Genomic DNA, 21560 nt, shown 5'->3' on the forward strand with positions numbered 1-21560 from the left:
AATAAAAGAAGGTGCTCAATAAATATTCCTTGATAACGAAATAAAAGGATGAATTTAATTCTTTCACTAACAGTATTCCTTAGAGAACTTTCCAAAACATGTAACTGTAGTTCATCTGTAGTTCATTTTTGTGATCAGCTGCACAATTTTGTTATATAGGTATATCATAATTTATCCAACCAGTCCTTTATTAATGTTTGACATAGCCCTCATATCCTTCTCTTCAAATTAGTTTCTAGTTGAAATTAAATCCCTATACATCAGATTTATACTTCTGACCAATATAGAGTAACAGGGACTAGATTACCTTCTTGTATGAAACAACCAGAAACAGATAAAATACATGAAACAACAGTTTGCAGGAAACTGAACATCAAATAACAAAGTTGAAAAACAAACTCAGTGAGTCTTGTGATTGCCCCAGCTTACTGCCTTGGGATAGCTTCTAGGATACAGCAATAAGGAGGAGTAATCCAGGTGGAGCCTGGCAAACTCCCTAAGATGAGAAGATGCAACTGAAAGCTCAGGGAGACAAAAGTGGCTAGAGTGCTCAGGAGAATATTCTGGAAGGGAGAGAGTTGCACAGAGAACTCCAGTGATCTGCAGAGGAACCCCTCGAGTATTTAGCTGAATACTGATCAGCACATATGTGTGAGGCTTGCTGAAAAAAGTACCTTAAAGGATTAGAGGGGAAAGTGCCAGGTGCTCACACAGGCTGGGAATAGTTCCCGTTCCTACCCACCAGAGTGGGAAACCTCAAGATTCATAGGCATTGGGTAGAGTACTCAGAAGGATCTTGCTTTAGGAGCAGGGGATAATCAGTCCTAGAATGAGCACTGTTCTAGTTCTGCCTGACAAAGTTTAAATGCAAGACTTGAAAGGATCGAACTTTTCCAAGGATGTAACTTAACTGTGCCTTGGTTAAACAAAGGTCAAGAATACAGGAACTTAAAAATATCCAGCACCCAACAAGGTAAAATTCACAATATCTGGCATCCAATCAAAGTTAGCAGGCATGCAAAGAAGAAAAAAAAACAAGACATATACTTTTACCTCCAGTTAGGGACATGTGAAAATAGTCACAAATATTTTCCTCATATACCTGTGTGTTCCAATCCTTTTAACTTTAGATAATGTATTAGTTAGTAGTGGAGTATTAATATTTGTATTCTGAGAACTAAAAAAATTTCAAAAATTGCTGTCATATATTCTAAAACAAATAAGAAACACGCCTATTTTTACGAGTTTGAGACTAGAAGATGACTTATTTGTATCTAATATTGAGCTGATGGTAATTTCAAAAGTCATGGCTATCTTTGACTTTTACATTCAAATTGCTTAATCCTAACAGTTAAACCTCTAATTAAAAAAAAAAAAATATATATATATTTTTGAGATGGAGTCTTACTCTGTCACCCAGGTACAGTGCAGTGGCATAATCTCTGTTCACGGCAACCTCCACCTCCCAGGTTCAACTGATTCTCCTGCCTCAGTCTCCCAAGTAGCTGAGACTAGAGGCACGTGCCACCATGACTGGCTAATTTCTGTATTTTCAGTAGAGATGGGGTTTTACCATGGTGGTCAGGCTGGTCTCGAACTCATGACCTCAGGTGATCCACCTGCCTCAGCCTCCCAAAGTGCTGGGATTACAGGTGTGAGCCACCGCCTCTGGCTGTAAAATTACTTTTAATCATTTGAAAATATATATGGGATATTTAGTGTAAAGAGATTCTTTAATTTTAAATAGTTTTCTATCTTTTATCTCATATAATCCCCTGGTCTTTCTAGTCCTTACTTCTTTGACATGTGTCAATGACTATAGATAACCATCTTCAAAGCAGAAGAAAGAAGAGGAAGGCAAGTAAGAGAGAAAATTGGAAGTACTCTTCACTTAATTAACTACCCTGGCAGCAACTGCAGTACACAATGACAAAATATCATTTCCTAATTTAAATGAATGCTAAAAGTAGCAAAGTTTGCTACTGGAAAGAAGCTATGTCTTCTTGAGTTTTACCAGAATCACTCTGACCCCTGTTAGTTCACTTAATTGTTCTCACGGGATTCTGGGGGTCAATCATTCTTGGTTCCAGTGAAACATCTTTCCTTTGGCTCCCCTTAGTTGGACTGAAGCAAGCTAAAACTTTCAGAGAGTTTTTACTAAACTCTAAGTGAAAAAGAAAAAGCAAGAAATGTAAATATAGAGTACAGGTTGAAGAGAGGTTCAATCACAAATGGCCCCTTCCTAGGGTTCAAGCGCCCCTACCCACTCAGTATGGCTAAACCTTAGGAGTACTCGCAGAGCTTTCCCATCTTCAGTTGACAGTGTTACCACAAACCAGCTCCTAGGAAGCATCTTGAAGATCGTGGAAGGAAGATGCTAGGAAGCATCTTGAGATTATTGTGGAAGAGACTAAAGGAAGCAGATTCTTATTATGTCTATTTAGGATTGTTCCTTTCCAGGCTGATCCAGAAAATTTTAAGATGATAACATAAAACCATTACCCTTAATGAAAGATTTTCACATTTCCATGGTAGCAATTACATTGTATACTTGCACACTTAATGCTGTAACCATATCCTAATACAAAATGGAAGAATAGTATTCATATCACAGTATAATTAACAATAAACTTGTTTCAGTTTCCATCCAATACTGAATAAATTATCTATAATCTAACATATCCCAAATGGCTTTAAAAAAAACAGTGAACTTCTTCCAGGCAAGATGGCTGAATAGGAACAGTTCCGGTCTGCAGCTCCCAGCGAGATCAACACAGAAGGTGGGTGATTTCTGCATTTCCAACTGAGGTACTTGGCTCATCTCATCGGGACTGATTAGACAGTGGGTGCAGCACACAGAAGGCGGCCGAAGTAGGGTGGGGCATTGCCTCACCCAGGAAGTGCAAGGGGTCCGGGAACTCCCTCTCCTAGCCAAGGGAAGCCATGAGGGGCTGTGCTGTGAAGAATGGTGCACCCTGGCCCAGATACTACGCTTTTCCCACGGTCTTTGTAACCCACAGACCAGGAGATTGCCTCCGGTGCCTATGCCACCAGGGTCCTGGGTTTCAAGCACAAAACTGGGTGGCCATTTGGGCAGACACTGAGCTAGCTGCAAGAGTTTTTTTTCATACCCCAGTGGTGCCTGGACTGCCAGCGAGACAGAACCATTCACTCCCCTGGAAAGGGGGCTGAAGCCAGGAAGCCAAGTGGTCTAGCTCGGTGGATCCCACCCTCACAGAGCCTAGCAAGCTAAGATCCACTGGCTTGAAATTCTCACTGCAAGCACAGCAGTCTGAAGTCGACGTGGGATGCTTGAGCTTGGGTGTGGGAAGGGGTGTCCACCATTACAGAGGCTTGGGTAGGCCGTTTTCCCCTCACAGTGTAAATAAAGCTGCCAGGAAGTTCAAACTGGGCGGAGCCCTCTGTAGCTCAGCAAAGCCGCTGTAGCCAGATTGCCTCTCTAGATTTCTCCTCTCTGGACAGGGCATCTCTTAAAGAAAGACGGCAGCCCCAGTCAGGGGCTTATAGATCAAACTCCCATCTCCCTGGGGGAAGATGCAGCTGTGGGCACAGCTTCAGCAGACTTAAACGTTCCTGCCTGCTGGCTCTGAAGAGAGCAGCAGATCTCCCAGCACAGTACTCAAGCTCTGCTAAGGGACAGACTGCCTCCTCAGTTGAGTCCCTGACCCCCGTGCCTCCTGACTGGGAGACACCTCCCAGCAGGGGTCGACAGACACCTCATATGGTAGAGCTCTGGCTGGCATCTGGTGGGTGCCCCTGTGGGACGAAGGTTCCAGAGGAAGGAACAGGCAGCAATCTTTGCTGTTCTGCAGCCTCCGCTGGTGATAACAGGCAAACAAGGGTCTGGAGTGGACCTCCAGCAAACTCCAGCAGACCTGCAGCAGAGGGGCCTGTTAGAAGGAAAACTAACAAACAGAAAGGAATAGCATCAACATCAACATAAAGGACATCCACACAGAAACTCCATCCGAAGCTGACCAACATCAAAGACCAAAGGTAGATAAATCCACGAACATGAGGAAAAACGAACGCAAAAAGGCTAAAAATTCCCAAAACCAGAATGCCTCTTCTCCTCCAAAGGATCACAACTCCTTGCCAGCAAGGGAACAAAACTGGATGCAGAATGAGTTTGACGAATTGACAGAAGTAGGCTTCAGAAGGTGGGTAATAACAAACTCCTCTGAGCTAAAGGAGCATGTTCTAACCCAATGCGATGAAGCTAAGAACCTTGAAAAAAGGTTAGAGGAATTGCTAACTAGAATAACCAGTTTACAGAAGGACATAAATGACCTGATGGAGCTGAAAAACACAGCACGAGAACTTCAGAAAGCACACACAAGTATCAACAGCCGAATCAAGCAGAAGAAAGGATATCAATGATTGAATATCAACTTAATGAAATAAAGCGTGAAGACAAGATTAGAGAAAAAAGAATGAAAAGAAATGAACAAAGCTTCCAAGAAATATGGGACTATGTGAAAAGACCAAACCTATGTTTGATTAGTGTACCTGAAAATGATGGGGAGAATGGAACTAAGCTGGCAAATATACGTCAGGATATTATCCAGGAGAACTTCTCCAACCTAGCAAGACAGGCCAACATTAAAAAATACAGAGAACGCCACAAAGATACTCCTTGAGAAGAGCAACCCCAAGACACACAATCGTCAGATTCACCAAGGTTGAAATGAAGGAAAAAATGTTAAGGACAGCCAGAGAGAAAGGTCAGGTTACCTACAAAGGGAAACCCATCAGACTAACAGTAGATCTCTCTGCAGAAACCTTACAAGCCAGAAGAGAGTTGGGGCCAATATTCAACATTCTTAAAGAAACGAATTTTCAACCCAGAATTTCGTCTCCAGCCAAACTCAGCTTCATAAGCGAAGGAGAAATAAAATCCCTTACAGACAGGCAAATGCTGAGAGATTTTGTCACCACCAGGCCTGCCTTACAAGAGCTCCTGAAGGAAGCACTAAACATAGAAAGGAAATACCGGTACCAGCCACTGCAAAAACATGCCAAATTGTAGACCATCGACACTATGAAGAAACTGCATCAACTATTGGGCAAAATAACCAGCTAGCATCATAATGACAGGATCAAATTCACACATAACAATATTAACCTTAAATGTAAACAGGCTAAATGCCCCAATTAAAAGACACAGACTGGCAAATTGGATAAAGAGTCAAGACCCTTTGCTGTGCTGTATTCAGGAGATGCATCTCACATGCAAAGACACACATAGGCTCAAAACAAAGGGATGGAGGAATATTTACCAAGAAAATGGAAAGCAAAAACAGAAGGGGTTGCAATCCTAGTCTCTGATAAAACAGACTTTAAGCCAACAAAGATCAAAAGAGACAAAGAAAGGCATTACATAATGGTAAAGGGATCAACACAACAAGAAGAGCTAACTATCCTAAATATGTATGCACCCAATACAGCAGAACCCAGATTCATAAAGCAAGTCCTTAGATATCTACAAAGAAACTTAGACTCCCACACAATAATAGTTGGAGACTTTAACACCCCACTGTCAATGTCAGAGAGATCAACGAGACAGAAAGGTAACAAGAACATTCAGGATTTGAATCAGCTCTGGACCAAGAGGACCTAATAGACATCTACAGAACTCTCCACCCCAAATCAACAGAATATACATTCTTCTCAGCACCACATCGCACTTATTCCAAAATTGACCACATAATTGGAAGTAAAACACTCCTCAGCAAATGCAAAAGAATGGAAATAATAACCAGCAGTCTCTGAGACCACAGTGCAATCAAATTAGAACTCAGGGTTAAGAAACTCACTCAAAACCACACAACTACATGGAAACTGAACAACCTGCTCCTGAATGACTACTGGGTAAATAACGAAATGAAGGCAGAAATAAATAAGTTCTTTGAAACCAATGAGAACAAAGACACAACGTACCAGAATCTCTGGGACACAGCCAGAGATTTAGAGAGAAATTTATAGCACTAAATGCCCGCAACAGAAAGCAGGAAATATCTAAAATCGACACCCTAACATCACAATTAAAAGAACTGAGAGGCAAGAGCAAACACATTCAAAAGCTAGCAGAAGACAAGAAATAACTAAGATCAGAGCAGAACTAAAGGAGACAGAGACACAAAAGGCCCTTCAAAAAATCAATGAATCCAGGAGCTGGTTTTTTGAAAAGATCAACAAAATAGACAGACTGGTAGCCACACTAATAAAGGAGAAAAGAGAGAAGAATCAAATAGACACAATAAAACATGATAAAGTGGATATCACCACTGATCCCACAGAAATACAAACTACCATCAGAGAATACTAGAAACACCTCTACGCAAATAAACTAAAAATCTGGAAGAAATGGATAAATTCCGGGACACACACACCCTCCTAAGACTAAATCAGGAAGAAGTCCAATCCCTGAATAGACCAATAACAAGTTCTGAAACTGAGGCAATAATTAATAGCCTACCAGCCAAAAAAAGCTCAGGACCAGACAGATTCACAGCCGAATTCTACCAGAGGTACAAAAGCGAGCTGCTACCATTCCTTTTGAAACTATTCCAAACAATAGAAAAGGAGGGACTCCTTCCTAACTCATTTTGTAAGGCCAGTGTCAATACCTGATACCAAAACCTGGCAGAAACACAAAAAAAGAAAATTTCAGGCCAATATCCCTGATGAACATCGATGCGAAAATTCTCAATAAAATACTGGCAAACTGAATCCAGCAGCATATCAAAAAGCTTATCTGCCATGATCAAGTTGGCTTCATCACTGGGGTGCAAGGCTGTTTCAACATATGGAAATCAATAAATGTAATCCATCACATAAACAGGACCAACAACAAAACCCACATGATTCTCTCAATATATGCAGAAAAGGCCTTTGACAAAATTCAACAGCCCTTCATGCTAAAAACTCCCAATAAACTAGGTATTGATGGGACGTATCTCAAAATAATAAGAGCTGTTTATGACAAACCCACGGCCAATATCATACAGAATGGGCAAAAGCTGGAAGCATTCCCTTTGAATACTGGCACAAGACAAGGATGCCCTTTCTTACCACTCCTATTCAACATAGTATTGGAAGTTCTGGCCGGGGCAATCAGGTAAAAGAATGAAATAAAGGTCATTCAAATAGGAAGAGAGGAAGTCAAATTGTCTCTGTTTGCAGATGACATGATTGTATATTTAGAAAATCCCATCGTCTCAGCCCAAAATCTCCTTAAGCTGGTAAGTTATTTCAGCAAAGTCTCAGGATACAAAATCAATGTGCAAAAATCACAAGCATTCCTATCCACCAATAATAGACAAACAGAGAGCCAAATCATGAGTGAACTCCCATTCACAATTGCTACAAAGAAAATAAAATACCTAGGAATCCAACTTATAAGGGATGTGAACAACCTCTTCAAGGAGAACTATAAACCACTGCTCAAGGAAATAAGAGAGGACACAAACAAATGAAAAACATTCCATGCTCATGGATAGGAAGAATCAATATTGTGAAAATGGCCATATTGCCCAAAGTAATTTATAGATTCAATGCTGTCCCCATCAAGCTACCACTGACTTTCTTCACAGAATTAGAAAAAAACTACTTTAAATTTCATATGGAACCAAAAAAAGGTCCCATATAGCCAAGACAACCCTAAGCAGAAAGAACAAAGCTGGAGGCATCACACTACCTGACTTCAAACTATGCTACAAGGCTACAGTAACTAAAACAGTATGGTACTGGTACCAAAACAGATATATAGACCAGTGGAACAGAACAGAGGCCTCAGAAATAATGCCACACATCTACAACCATGTGATCTTTGACAAACCTGAGAAAAACAAGCAATGGGGAAAGGATTCCCTGTTTAATAAATGGTGTTGGGAAAACTGGCTAGTCATATGCAGAAAACGGAAACTGGACCCCTTCCTTACACCTTACACGAAAATTAACTCAAGATGGATTGAAGACTTAAACGTCAGACCTAAAACCATAAAAACCCTAGAACAAAACCTAGGCAATACCATTCAGGACATAGGCATGGGCAAGGACTTGGTAACTAAAACACTAAAAGCAATGGCAACAAAAGCCAAAATTGACAAATGGGATCTAATTAAACTAAAGAACTTCTGCACAGCAAAAGAAACTATCATCAGAGTGAACAGACAACCTACAGAATGGGAGAAGATTTTTGCAATCTAGCCATCTGACAAAGCGCTAGTATCCAGAATCTACAAAGAACTTAAACAAATTTACAAGAAAAAATAAACAACCCCATCAAAAAGTGGGTGAAGGATATGAATAGACACTTCTCAAAAGAAGACATTGATGCAGCCAACAAACATATGAAAAAAAGCTCATCATCATGGGTCATTAGAGAAATGCAAATCAAAACCACAATGAGATACCATCTCATGCCAGTTAGAATGGCGATCATTAAAAAGTCAGGAAACAACAGATGCTGGCGAGGCTGTGGAGAAACAGGAACGCTTTTACACTGTTGGTGGTAGTGTACATTAGTTCAACCATTGTGGAAGACAGTGTGGTGATTCCTCAAGGATCTACAACCAGAAATACAATTTGACCCAGCAATCAATCCCATTACTGGGTATATATCCAAAGGATTATATATCATTCTACTATAAAGACACATGCACATGTATGTTTATTGCAGCACTGTTCACAATAGCAAAGACTTGGAACCAACTCAAATGCCCATCAATGATAGACTAGATAAAGAAAATGTGGCACATATACACCATGGAATACTATGCAGCCATAAAAAAGGATGAGTTCATGTCCTTTGCAGGGACATGGATGAAGCTGGAAACCATCATTCTTAGCAAACTAACACAGGAACAGAAAACCAAACACCACAAGTTCTCACTCATAAGTGGGCGTTGAACAATGAGAACACATGGACATAGGGAGGGGAACAACACACACTGGGGCCTGTCGGGGGGGTGAGGGTCTGGGGGAGGGATAGCACTAGGAGAAATACCTAATGTAGATGACGGGTTGATGGGTGCAGCAAACCACCATGGCAAGTGAATACCTATGTAACAAACCTGTATGTTCTGCACTTGTATCTCAGAACTTAAAGTACAATGAAACAAAAGAAAACAAAACAAAAAACAAACAAATTAAAAAAAAACAGTAAACTGGACTGGAAAAAAAATCCTTGGTTTTGGCTGGAAGGCCATAGGGGCTTTCTTCTTTCCCACTTCCCTGAGAGGCAGCAGAAGGTCAGAAGGCCTTCAGCTGAGGTCAACACTGTTCTCAGCGTCCTCCCTATGTAGACTTTGACCCTTGATATGCATATGTCCTAGCACTGTTTCTAAACCCCAAGGTCCCTTGATAATGTTTATCATTACTCAGAAATTAAGTGCTTTCTACTCTTTCTCACACTAATGCATACAGGGCAAGGTGTGGGGTACAGTGTTTCGTCTCTTGGAGTGCTCTTGTTGCATGTCCAAGTCCTGTGGAATCATTATGGAGGCTGGGAATCCTGTGCACGGTTACTTCTTTGCTTGTAGGTTACTCTCACTAACAAACTTTGCTGCTATTAGCACCATGTGTGTTAGTGGTTTGTGTAACCATCTTGTACTACAGTTGGTGCCCAACAAAGTCCCGATGTCATGGCTTTCTGAAAGAGGAGAACCCATGGGTCAAAGAATTTCTCCTGGGGACAGTGGTAATTCACTTGGCAGTTAGGATGGTCTCAGTAGCTACGCCTGAGAATGGCAGAAGCCCTCAAGTGGTAAAGAGGGTTTCCAGTGGCTTGAAATTAAGTTCTATCTCTTCTCCTTATCAGCTTAGAGATTTTCAGGAGTACAAATTGGTAGGGTGCACTAGAAAGGGTGTGGTAGTCTCTCTAGAAGGGAAGGTGGGGCAAATTCCCACTGTTTATCTGTAATATGAGGCAACTGGTCCTGCTGTATGTGAAGCCAGTTACTGTGAGGCACGGTGTACAGGAGCCTGAGTGAGAACACCAGCAGGAGGAGATCCAGCATTATACAGAGCAAGAGCAAGACTCTTACTAGGTCCACTACTGTAGGGATAGTAGAGGCTTGGCCTGCTAATTTGCATGGTTAGGAGACAACAGTGTTGTTAAGGGAAGCTGAGTAAAAGGAAACACATGACCTGGTTAAACAATGAGCAGTCTGGGTTGACTAATAATACTGGGGCTGATGTTGTAACCCTGCTTCTAAACTGGATGCTTGGTAGCATGGGTAATACGTATTACCATTGGGGTGATTTTCCTGACACTTGAATGTGAAATGGACTAGATCCACAGATAGTGTAGTTACTCTGACACACTCTGAGACAACTGGCTGTGTTAGCGTAACTGTAAGAAAATCCAGGGTTTGAGTAGAGAATCCCTGACAACATGCTCTTGGTGCAGAGAATGTTGGATGACCGAATCAGAGCAGGTCCTCCTAAGTGGACAACGGCTTTGACTTATTCCTTCATCTGGGAGGCAATGTTGGACATGAAATAGTTCTTTTTAGGTCATACAAGCCCCACAGCAGAGGCGGAAATGGAAAGAGACAGGGTCTCATGAGATGCACAGGTTTCTGCCCAAAATATAAAGAAAGAAGGAACAAAAGAAGGAGTAGACCGATAGGCTGAACTCAGGCAATCTCCCTCACACCAATAAATGTGATATTGCTCATAAACAGAAGGAATGATAAGACAGAAATTGAGAGACGGCCTAATTCTTGAGTGTGGGAATGTAGTCCTATTCAAAAAGTTAAAAGACCCACTGAGACTGTGGAAAAGGGACATGTGAGATGAAACATGATACTGAATAGTTTACAGACTTGAGTAATTATTGGCAGAGGTGGAGTCACCAGAAGATTAGGTGAAGGTCCCTGGGGAGGACGAGGGCTATTGAGCTTCATCCACACAAACTGATAAGATCTAAAGGACATAGAGACAGGGAGATACTCTGCATTGTCTTGACTCTGGAAGTGGCATTGCTGGTGGGAATCCTCCTAGTCATCAGCTCCACTTTATGAGTTTGAGTCAACTCTAGAAGCCAAGCTTCTTTGTTCCTAATCTGAGCCCTTTCAAACTCAAGGAGAAATACAGGTGGGCTCAGTCCCCTTTACTCTCTTCCAAGGGATCACTAACCATGTACCCCAGATGATTATGCTGGAAAAGAGAAGAGCCTCCAATATTTATGGGTTTGCTAGAAATGGAGGACCAAGTATCATAGCTCCAGACTGCAAAAGAGCTCTGGTAAACAAGTTCCTCAACTGGGGTTTGGAGTCCATGTTACCTATGGCTGAAAGATTAGAATTACAATCACTGCAACGGCTTTTGGACCTTTTGCGTGAATTCTAGTTGTTTCTTTATCAGGGTGGGGTAATTAAGTCCACATGTCAGTTGGACTTTTTTTCTTTTCGAGACAGGGTCTTGCTCTGTCCCCAAGGCTGAAGTGCTGTGATGCGATTGTGGCTCACTGCAGCCTCGAACTCCTGTGCTTAATTGATTCTCCCACCTTAAACTCCTAAGTAGCTGGAAGTATACCTGGCTAATTTTTCTGTAGAGATGGGGTTCCACCATGTTACCCAGGCTGATCTTGAATTCCTGGGCTCAACTAATCCTCCCACCTCAGCTTCCCAAAGTGCTGGGATTACAGGTATAAGCCACCATGCCTAGCCCTTAGTTAGACATTTTTTGTGACTTCTGTTAGTAGCTTCTATAACTGTTGGCCAGCTATGTTGCCAAAACCCACCTATACTTACAAGGTTGGCAGATGTTGTGTGACACTATACTTACAAGGTCGGCAGATGTTGTGTGACAGTGTTGCACACCTAGAGGTGAAACAGGTTGCATTTCTTATACAAGAACAGACTCAGGCAGGGGTACTGCACAACACCATTTCATAATTTAACAACCCCGTTTGCCTAACTCTGTTTGACACTAGTACTGCAAGTGATCTATGACTGGTCTCAGGCAGAGACTCTGATGGCATGTGTTAGTTTTTGGGTGTTTGATCTCCTCTAGCTAATGAATGGTATACACCTTTGGGGTTACTGTGTCTCCTGCATTTGCAGATAACATACATATTATCAAGACTTAGGTATATTATTATATATTGGGGTTTCTAGATATGACACAATTAAGCAATGAAAGTGCTTTCACAGCTGCTGGCATTCTACAATGGGATCATGTAGAATGGTATTGCCAACATGGTACTGAGTGGCTGTTCTAGGCTCGTTCTTAACCACGGGCAGTATAGAATGCTGGAATAGCATTCTGAAAGACAGCTGTACCCATCCCTTTAACAATGACTTCTATAAGATTGTCTGGTCCGGGTGACCTCTGCTGTTTATACTCATAAAGGTCCCTCCACTTTGGTGAAGTTCCTTGGCACCTGGGAGTCAAAAAGCAGAAACAGACGAAGAATCTACTTGGTATGCCAAGACCTGAGTTTTTACACCTCAATAGTTATTTCCTTTTGTTGTACCTGTTATAATTTCAACAGGTGGCTGGGAGGTTTCTGTGTTCATATTACAGACAAATGGATGGATACAAACTTGGATGCTCTCCTGACTTCCTGATGACACTGCTAGCTACACCTACAGAAGGGCAATTTTGATTCTCTCTTTATTCCAAACATTCTAAATTTCTGTTGTATGCTTATTCTGCAAGTGGGAGATTTTGCTGCAGTCTCTATACCCATATAGTATATTCTATCCACAGAGTTTCTCTGGTGGGAAAGTGCAACTCCTGCTTTCATGTGGAACTTACTGTTGCAGAAAGAAAGAACAGACCACATAGGTTGTCCTTGAAGATAATGATGGACTGTGCTTGGGCATAAACGTGCCTGACCAAAAAAAGTGAAAGTGTGGTTGGAGCATGAATAACTCTCTCTTAACCTTTCTTGCAGATATTAACAGACTGTACCAAATAATCCTCTGCAGCAATCCCACACAATGACAGTGCAAAGCTATCACAATGTGGGATTTGTTATGCTTAACATACTCAACTGTGGAGGACCTTCTGGAAATTCTACTCCCAGATAACACCATGGGAATTACTCCTACCTGGTATTAACCAGAGTTCTCATTTGCCCTGGCCCTCCATTAACTCTTCCCTTACTAGTCATGCTGTGTAAAACTCTACTCAACTTCTCAGGTGCAGAAAACACCTACTCTTACATCTCGGCTCCCAGTGGATCCATGTCCCACATTAGGAGAACCCCAAAGCAGCATAAAACTCTCAACCAAATACTTCCACTTCAGACCTGCAGTTGAGTCTAATAGCATGCCGACAGTGTGTTAACCCCGGAAAAACATAAATGCCAAGTGGATATAAAATTTAGCATTAAACCTCTGTAATCCAGTGGAACCTGTCATGTTATGTGAAAGGCATGCTTTCCCTGCCTCCCACCTGTAAATAACACTGCACATTTTGGAAGTACTATGAGACCTTTAATAGTGACTCAAAATCTAACACTGGTCACTTTTCCAGCTGTGGTCTCCAGGGCTAGCATTAGAGCCTATCTGCAGGTGTCGAGGATACAAGCTTTCATTACTTTGTACAAGGGCTCTTGCCTTGAATAGTCACCTATGAAGCTGAGGATATGACCAGCAATTGCTATCATGGGAAACGCTGCCATTGAGAAAGCCTGGGATCATATCACTGAAATTAGTATTGCTTCCTTGACGTGAGTAATATTAGAGAATTGCATAGCTTTGGACTTTTTGTTGGATATGCAGCCAGATTGCTCATGGGAGCTCTGTATCTCCTAATGCTGTGGTATATTGTTTGTTTCAGAATTTCTCTGGCTATATGACTCTTTCAGCACTGTCAACAAACACTGAAGGCACCATTTAAAATCTAATTGCTTTCTATTCCAGATGGGGACACATATATCTAGTGAGCCACACCAAGGGTCAGGGGGTGGACTGAGAAGGAATAAACTCTCAGTCTTAGCTAAATGGCCATGGGGGCTCTCTTCCTTCTCTTGTTCCCAAGACCCATCAGCAAACCTGCTTAGCCACCAAGCTGATGTGCAGAGGAACAGTAGGGTCTTTAGCTGCTGTTCTCAAAGTCCTTGGTTTGTAGACCCTGGTCCTTTGTAATGCATACTCCCTAGTGTTGTTCCTAGGCCCAGAGGTCCTTTGAGATATATGTTGTTTCTTAGAATAATGAAGGACTTGGACTAACCTCGAAATATATAGTGGTATGAAGGCAGAGCCTTCTCTTTGAGTGATCTTGTTTCTTGTCCAGTCTCCAACTGGACAAGGCACACCCCTGTGGAACCACTGTAGGGGCTCAGAGATCCCCTGAGTGCTCTGTTACTTATCTGAAGTTATCATCACCAATAAACATTATTGTTATTAGCACTGTGTGTAATGCTTGTGGTATATATTACCTTGCCTCTTGTACAACATGAATTTAATTTAATTAATATTTTTCTGTGAAGGCAATCCAATGTCTGATATATTCTCCCCATAATATTAATTGATGTTAATGTTATTATAAGAATTTTTTAAAAACTTGTACATTTAATGTTAAATCTAACCTTTCTTTATTAAGAACACATTATATTTTAAGGAACTTTTAAAAAGTAATAAATAAGCAGCTGGGCACAGTGGCTCACGCCTGTAATCCCAGCACTTTGGGAGGCCGAGGTGGGCGGATCATGAGGTCAGGAGATCGAGACCATCCTGGCTAACACAGTGAAACCCCATCTCTACTAAAAAAATACAAAAAAATTAGCCAGGCATGGTGGCGGACGCCTGTAGTCCCAGCTACTTGGGAGGCTGAGGCAGGAGAATGGCGTGAACATGGGAGGTGGAGCTTGCAGTGAGCCAAGATCGCACCGCTGCACTCCAGCCTGGGAGATAGAGTGAGAATCTGTTTCAAAAAAAAAAAGTAATAAATAAGATGATGATAATAATGTATATTGTTAATGTTGAATTAACTTTCAGCACCCATTTATTTACAGTAGTTTCTACTAGTTTGACACTTACTGATCTTTATCAGCCTTGCCTGTCAGACACACTACTTGCTCATATTATACACTTGTATGTTCTCTTTGTCTTCATATGTGCTATATATTTCCAATTAGATTGTGAGCTTTTTGTGGATAGGGACAGGTTAACTGATTCTTTTGCATCTTGTTTTGCTCAAGTGATCCCCCTATGTCAGCCTCCTGAGTAACTGAGATTACAGGTGCACACCACAGTCGGCCATATATATATGATCTTAGTAGAGACAAGGTCTTGCTACGTTGCCCAGGCTCGTTGTGAACTCCTGGGCTCAAGCAGTCCTCCTGCCTCAGCCTCCCAAAGTGCTAGGATTACAGGCATGAACCAGTGCACCTGGTCTTCTTTTGCATCTCCACAGCACTTAGTACAAGGCACAATACAGGTGCAAATAAACACTTGATGAATAAATCATCTGAGTTTTTTCCTCATTTTAATTAGCTGTAAGATAAAGAGAAGGAATCCATACCTATTATTTATAAGTTCTTAGCACATAGAATATAGCAGACGTATATTCCCTTATTATTTCATTAATGTCTATTAATATGTCTATTAATGAAATAATAAAAAACTTCAGAAGAAAATAAAGTGAAAAATTATCTCTACTTCCCCCTGCTCTGCAATGACCACAAATAAGAGTATAAAGTACAACTGCTATTTATATATCACTTTGCAGTTCTTTTAGATCCATTATCTGACATGATCCTTGTAACAATCGAAGAATTCATATACAGCTTATTAATATTTTTTTGCAGAAAGAGAAATCAGCATCCAGAGAGGTTATGTAGAAGAGCCTGGATGGAAATGGAGGTCTAATATGTAAATTCAATCAATGATAATCTGAGAGGCCTAAAAAAAAAAAACTGTCTCCTATAAGCTATTCTTATAAAACCTTATAAAGACATTAACTTATTTATTTACTTATTTAAATCTTAAAGTATTTTAAGTGTGCCTGTGATATATAAAGTACTATCCTTCCAACACTATGGAAAATTAAAAGCACAGATGAAGATTATAAGATTTAAATAAGGAAATAGTATATATATTAATGTGCTAAAATAATGGTCTAATTAATTATCTGCTTTTCTGGGAGTTCAATTTCATGTTTATTAAAAGGTCCACTTAAATAAGCTGGGAAGTTTGTGGAAAAGCTTAGGATTTGAGCTGGATCAAGAAGGATGGGTGAAATTTCGATGGTAGAAGAAAAGCAGATTATTATTATAATAAACAAGATTTGGCAAAGATGCAAGGGGAGGAATACACATGTGTTCAGTGAGTAGACTGGACTAGGTGAATTCTCATTAACAGAACAGCATAAAGATAGCTTGGGGTCAGAATTGTATACAGTCTTGAATGCCAGGCTAAGTACATATTTAACTACATCATGTTACAGGTTATAGAGGTCATTTAAGGTTTCAGAGTAGAGACATGATATGATGACAGAATGTGATGGAAGGAGGGAATTGTATATAGAGAAGTTGAGGACAGGTGTAATAATCCAGGTATACAATGATAAAGAACTGATTTCAGTAGTGTTGCAAAGAGACTGATTTCAGGTATTTTGAAGGAAAGTTGATGTCCTAGATACTTCAAGTTTACATGCCCAAGTGACTAAGAAGAATGTGGCTCTTAAACATATTGAATATTTAACTGGTCTGGGGTAGGGCTCAGACTGATCATTTTCTTAAGCTTTTCAGGTGATTCATAAGGTTAAAAAGCCACTCACGTAGGCATTAAAAAAAAAATCTTTGTTGGACATTTGGGTTGGTTCCAAGTCTTTGCTATTTTGAGTAGTGCTGCAATAAACATACGTGTGCATGTGTCTTTATAGCAGCATGATTTATATTCCTTTGGGTATATACCCAGTAATGGGATGGCTGGGTCAAATGGTATTTCAACCCAAATGTCCAACAATGATAGACAGGATTAAGAAAACATGGCACATATACACCATGGAATACTATGCAGCCATAGAAAAGGATGAGTTCATGTCCTTTGTAGGGACATGGATGAAGCTGGAAACCATCATTCTCAGCAAACTATTGCAAGGACAAAAAACCAAACACTGCATGTTCTCACTCATAGGTGGGAATTGAACAATGAGAACACCTGGACATAGGAAGGGGAACATCACACACCGGGGCCTGTCGTGGGGTGGTGGGAGAGGGGAGGGATAGCATTAGGAGATATACCTAATGTAAATGATGAGTTAATGGGTGCAGCACACCAACATGGCACATGTATACATATGTAACAAATCTGCATGTTGTGCACATGTACCCTAGAACTTAAAGTATAATAAAAATATATATTTATTTAAAAAAAACTGCTCTTAAGTCTCCTAGGCACTGTACTACCTTTTTTTTTTTTTTTTTGAGACGGAGTCTCGCTCTCTTGCCCAGTGGCACAATCTCGGCTCACTACAAGCTCCGCCTCCCGGGTTCACGCCATTCTCCTGCCTCAGCCTCCCGAGTAGCTGGGACTAGAGGCACCCACCACCACGCCCGGCTAATGTTTTTTGTATTTTTAGTAGAGACAGGGTTTCACCATGTTAACCAGGATGGTCTTGATCTCCTGACCTCGTGATCCGCCCGTCTCCGCCTCCCAAAGTGCTGGGATTATAGGTGTGAGCCACCGCACCCGGCCCAGGCTCTGTACTTCTAAATGACCCATAATTTTGTCATTTTAAATTAGATCCTATACTAAAACTTTGACTTAATTTCATTTCAAACAACCCCTCCTATTGACTGCTCTAATTCATTTTAAAGTATCATTCATTTATTTATTTATTTAAAGACAGATCTTCACTCCTGTTGCCCAGGCTGAAGTGCAATGGCACGATCTCGGCTCACTGCAACCTCTGCTTGCCTCCTGGCTTCAAGCGATTCTCCTGCCTCAGCCTCCTGAGTAGCTGGGATTACTGGCATGCGCCACCACACCCAGCTAATTTTTTTGTCTTTTTAGTAGAGATGGGGTTTCTCCATGTTGGTCAGGCTCGTCACGAACTCCTGACCTCAGGTAATCTGCCCGCGTTGACCTCACAAAGTGCTGGGATTACAGGTGTGAGACACCGCGCTCGGCCAAAGTATCATAATTTTTGTTATGTGTGTATATATGTATGTATTTATTTATTTTTGAGACAGGGCCCGCTCTGCCACCCAGGCTGGAGTGCAGTGGTGCACTCTTGGCTCATTGCAACCTCTGTTTCCTGGGTTCAAGCGATTCTTGTGCCTCAGCCTCCAGAGTAGCTGGGACTATAGGCACGTGTCACTGCATCTGGCTAATTTTTGTACTTTTTGCTAGAGACGGGGCTTTGCCATGTTGCCCAGGCTGGTCTCAAGCTCCTGGCCTCAAGTGATCTGTCTGCCTTGGCCTCCCAAAGTGCTGGAATTAAAGGTGTGAGCCACCATGTCTGGCCCATAATTTTTCTATTGGGAATTAAGCCATTAAATTTATCTCTAATTTCCACTTTCCTACATTATACTCAATAATTTCTTACAGCAATTCAACCTTCAAGATCCTTCTTTCTGTCTTCCTTTTATCCCTGTTTGCTCCTGAGGTTATGGCCTCCCTACTTCTTAGCTGGGTTACTGTAACGGTTCCACAGTCAGTTTCTTTACTACTTCTTCCAATCCAATGCGTACTTTGCTCCCAGGTTATCTATTTTAGTGTAATTCCCCTGCCAAAATTAGTCTCTGTTCTCCAAGAGCTCACAGTCTAGTGGCAGAGATGGCCATCTGTACCAAACATTATGACAAAATGTTAAGTAAGGTACATAATGTTTCTCAGCTTTGATCCCTCTAGGCACTTCACTTTCATAGGTTCTGAACTTACTCTTTAGTGCAGAATCCTAACATTATTAGAGATGCCTCTGGGATCACTCCTGAATTGGAAAGCAAGTATACAGAACAGAGGTCTATTTGTATAAGCTAGAAAATTATCCCAAGTAGATCAATCAGAACAATTCATTTTTGTTAGATATTGAGATTCTGCATAACATTTTCATTTAAAAAAAAAAGTGATCCCATTACTAAAAACAAAACCCTTAAAAGCAACTGCTTTATTTATATTTTCTATTAGAGTCATCTATATGATTAGCCAGTCTTCTCTCCCCAGTGGACTATAAACATGACATGGATTCCATTTTATACAGCTTTGTGTCTCCTACAGTGCCTAGAAATGTCTAGCACATAGCAGGCATTCAAAAATGTGTTTTATCTTCCATGTCTGATGGGGACAAAAGTGTTAATGTTAGTGCTTACAGATTTTCAGAATGTAAGAACATTTTTGCTTCCATGTACCAACATCAGTCAATAGCTATTCTAAAATATATAAGCACTAACATAACACTTTTGTCCCCATCAGAATTTGGCATTTGAAAATGTCCAGACATGGAGCTCTGAAAAGTTAAATTCGAGGTTTACTGAGCACATAAATGCACAATGCACTCTGCTAGTTAATGTAACAGAAATGGAGCCAGCGAAAGAAATCTAAAGGTAGAATATCATGAATTTGTGGTAACACAAAATTCAAAAAAGGAAGAAGTCTGAAGGAGAAGGAAGTGATCACAAATTTCAAACATTAACAAGATTTGAAAAGGAATGAGGATTATGATGAAGATCTTAGATTTAAGCAAGTTACCTGCAGGGGGTTACTGTCAGGATGTATGCTTATTGTAAAAGAATAAACCACTTATTGGGAAGTTTGACAATGGGAAGAAAGAGAAATGGAGCAGCAGCTATAAAAGGTAATATAGATGGAAATACAAGTCTCTGTCCACCAAAGAAAGAAAGAACAGCTTATGTCTGATGTCAGAAAGAGTAGCAAAAGAAATATCAAGGGCTAGGAGGAAGTGTGTATCAGTGAAGGGGCATTATGAGTGCAAAAGGAATGAGAATTAAGGTTTTACATGTTTACCAAACATTGATTATGGGAATACAAAATATATTGAAGAAGTAACAGAGTTTTAAAATATATAGTTTCTTAGTTAACAATTTGTATCGGATTATGAGTTCTTACCTTCACCACTCTCCATGCCTTCTACAAAAATCCCCCCACATTGGGGAAGAATCCAGTACCGGCGTCTGTAACGATCTTGGCCAAACATCACTGAACGCAATGAGTGAGACGCATCAAAGAGCTTCCTTCTGTACTGACTCTGTTGCTGTTAAAAAAATGGTACATATAATTAGGTTTGGGATGTTAAATGCTTTAAAAATTAATATATATGTAACTTTATACTTATTATACCTTTAAGCACATAAATTTCACTACTGGGAAAAGAGCAAAAGGTCTAAATATTCATGCCTGACTTCAATTTCAGTAACATTTATAAAGATAGAAATCATTTTAAGGATAATTATTTTTGTTGCCATGGAGTAAAAGGATAAGCTACCTGATAAAATAAAACTTATCCTTTTACTTGATAATAAACAATGGGATCAAGTATTTTATGGAGCCAAAGCAAACTGGTTCAATTCAATTCTATTGTTTACAGTATATAACAAATAATACATATAATATGGCCAGGCACAGTGGCTCATGCCTGTAATCCCAGCACTCTGGGAGGCTGAGATGGGTGGGTCATTTGAACCCAGGAATTAGAGACCAGCCTTGGCAACATAGTGAGACCCCATCTCTACAAAAAATATGAAAAATCAGCTGGGCACGGTGGCACGTGCCTGTAGTTCCACCACCAGGGAGGCTGAGGTGGGAGGATCGCTTGAGCCTGGGAGGTGTCAAGGCTGCAGTGACCACGCCATTGCACTCCAGCCTAGGTGCCAGAGCAAGACTCTGTTTCAAAAAGCAAAGCAAAACAAAACACAAATAATATATATGTAATTGGCTAAACCTGTATTTGCCTATGTTTACACTCATGTTGTAAACCTAGACAACATATAATTAAGTTTTGGGATAGGTCTGTGAAGAATCTAATATTAATACCATACACAGGCATCTCGTAATACCTTTGAAAACTCATTTTTGTTCTTATAAAAAGCTCATCTTAAATTTCACTAATGCTATGAAATTCAGTTTTTCTTAGTTTTTTTTTTTTTTTTTTAGAGACAGGGTCTCGCCATGTTGTCCAGGCTTTTCTCAAACTCCTGGGCTCAAACGATCCTCTCACCTCAGCCTCCCAAAGTGCTGGGATTACAGGCGTAAACCACTTCTGAAATGGAATTTTTAACAAGAAGTATGTAAATACATCCACAGTTTACAAATCCAATGAAAATAAAACCCACAAATATACAAATGTAAAATAAAACCAAAGATGCTGAAACTGTTACTATGAAATTCAACTGAATTTTTTAGTAATTAATTCCAAGAAATAAAACTATGCCTTAATTGACATTTTGTATTTATATGAAGAGCTGAAGAGTATAGAATATTTTCTTTCTAGGCTCTGATTAAGTTCAGTATCACGTTTTAAGAGGCAGGCTTTTAACCTTGGCATTAAGCTTGTAAAGCTCAATTGTAAGAATGTTTCTAGTGTTCCTCATCTTATTTTTTTTTCTGACAAAA

The 21560-nt window shown here is 40.5% G+C and overlaps 1 protein-coding gene across 50 annotated transcripts in view; it reads right to left on the minus strand.

The window, feature by feature from the left end:
• BAZ2B (bromodomain adjacent to zinc finger domain 2B) overlaps positions 1-21560 on the minus strand; it is a 415244-nt gene that overhangs the window by 37588 nt on the left and 356096 nt on the right. For all 50 annotated transcript variants that reach the window (XM_063790193.1, XM_063790187.1, XM_063790176.1 and 47 more), the window contains one exon: positions 20058-20202. In XM_063790193.1, coding sequence (XP_063646263.1) covers positions 20058-20202 — 145 coding nt within the window. The remainder of the gene's footprint in view (positions 1-20057; positions 20203-21560) is intronic.

The sequence above is a fragment of the Pan troglodytes genome, chromosome 13 (assembly GCF_028858775.2).
Source record: "Pan troglodytes isolate AG18354 chromosome 13, NHGRI_mPanTro3-v2.0_pri, whole genome shotgun sequence".
NCBI lineage: Eukaryota > Metazoa > Chordata > Mammalia > Primates > Hominidae > Pan > Pan troglodytes.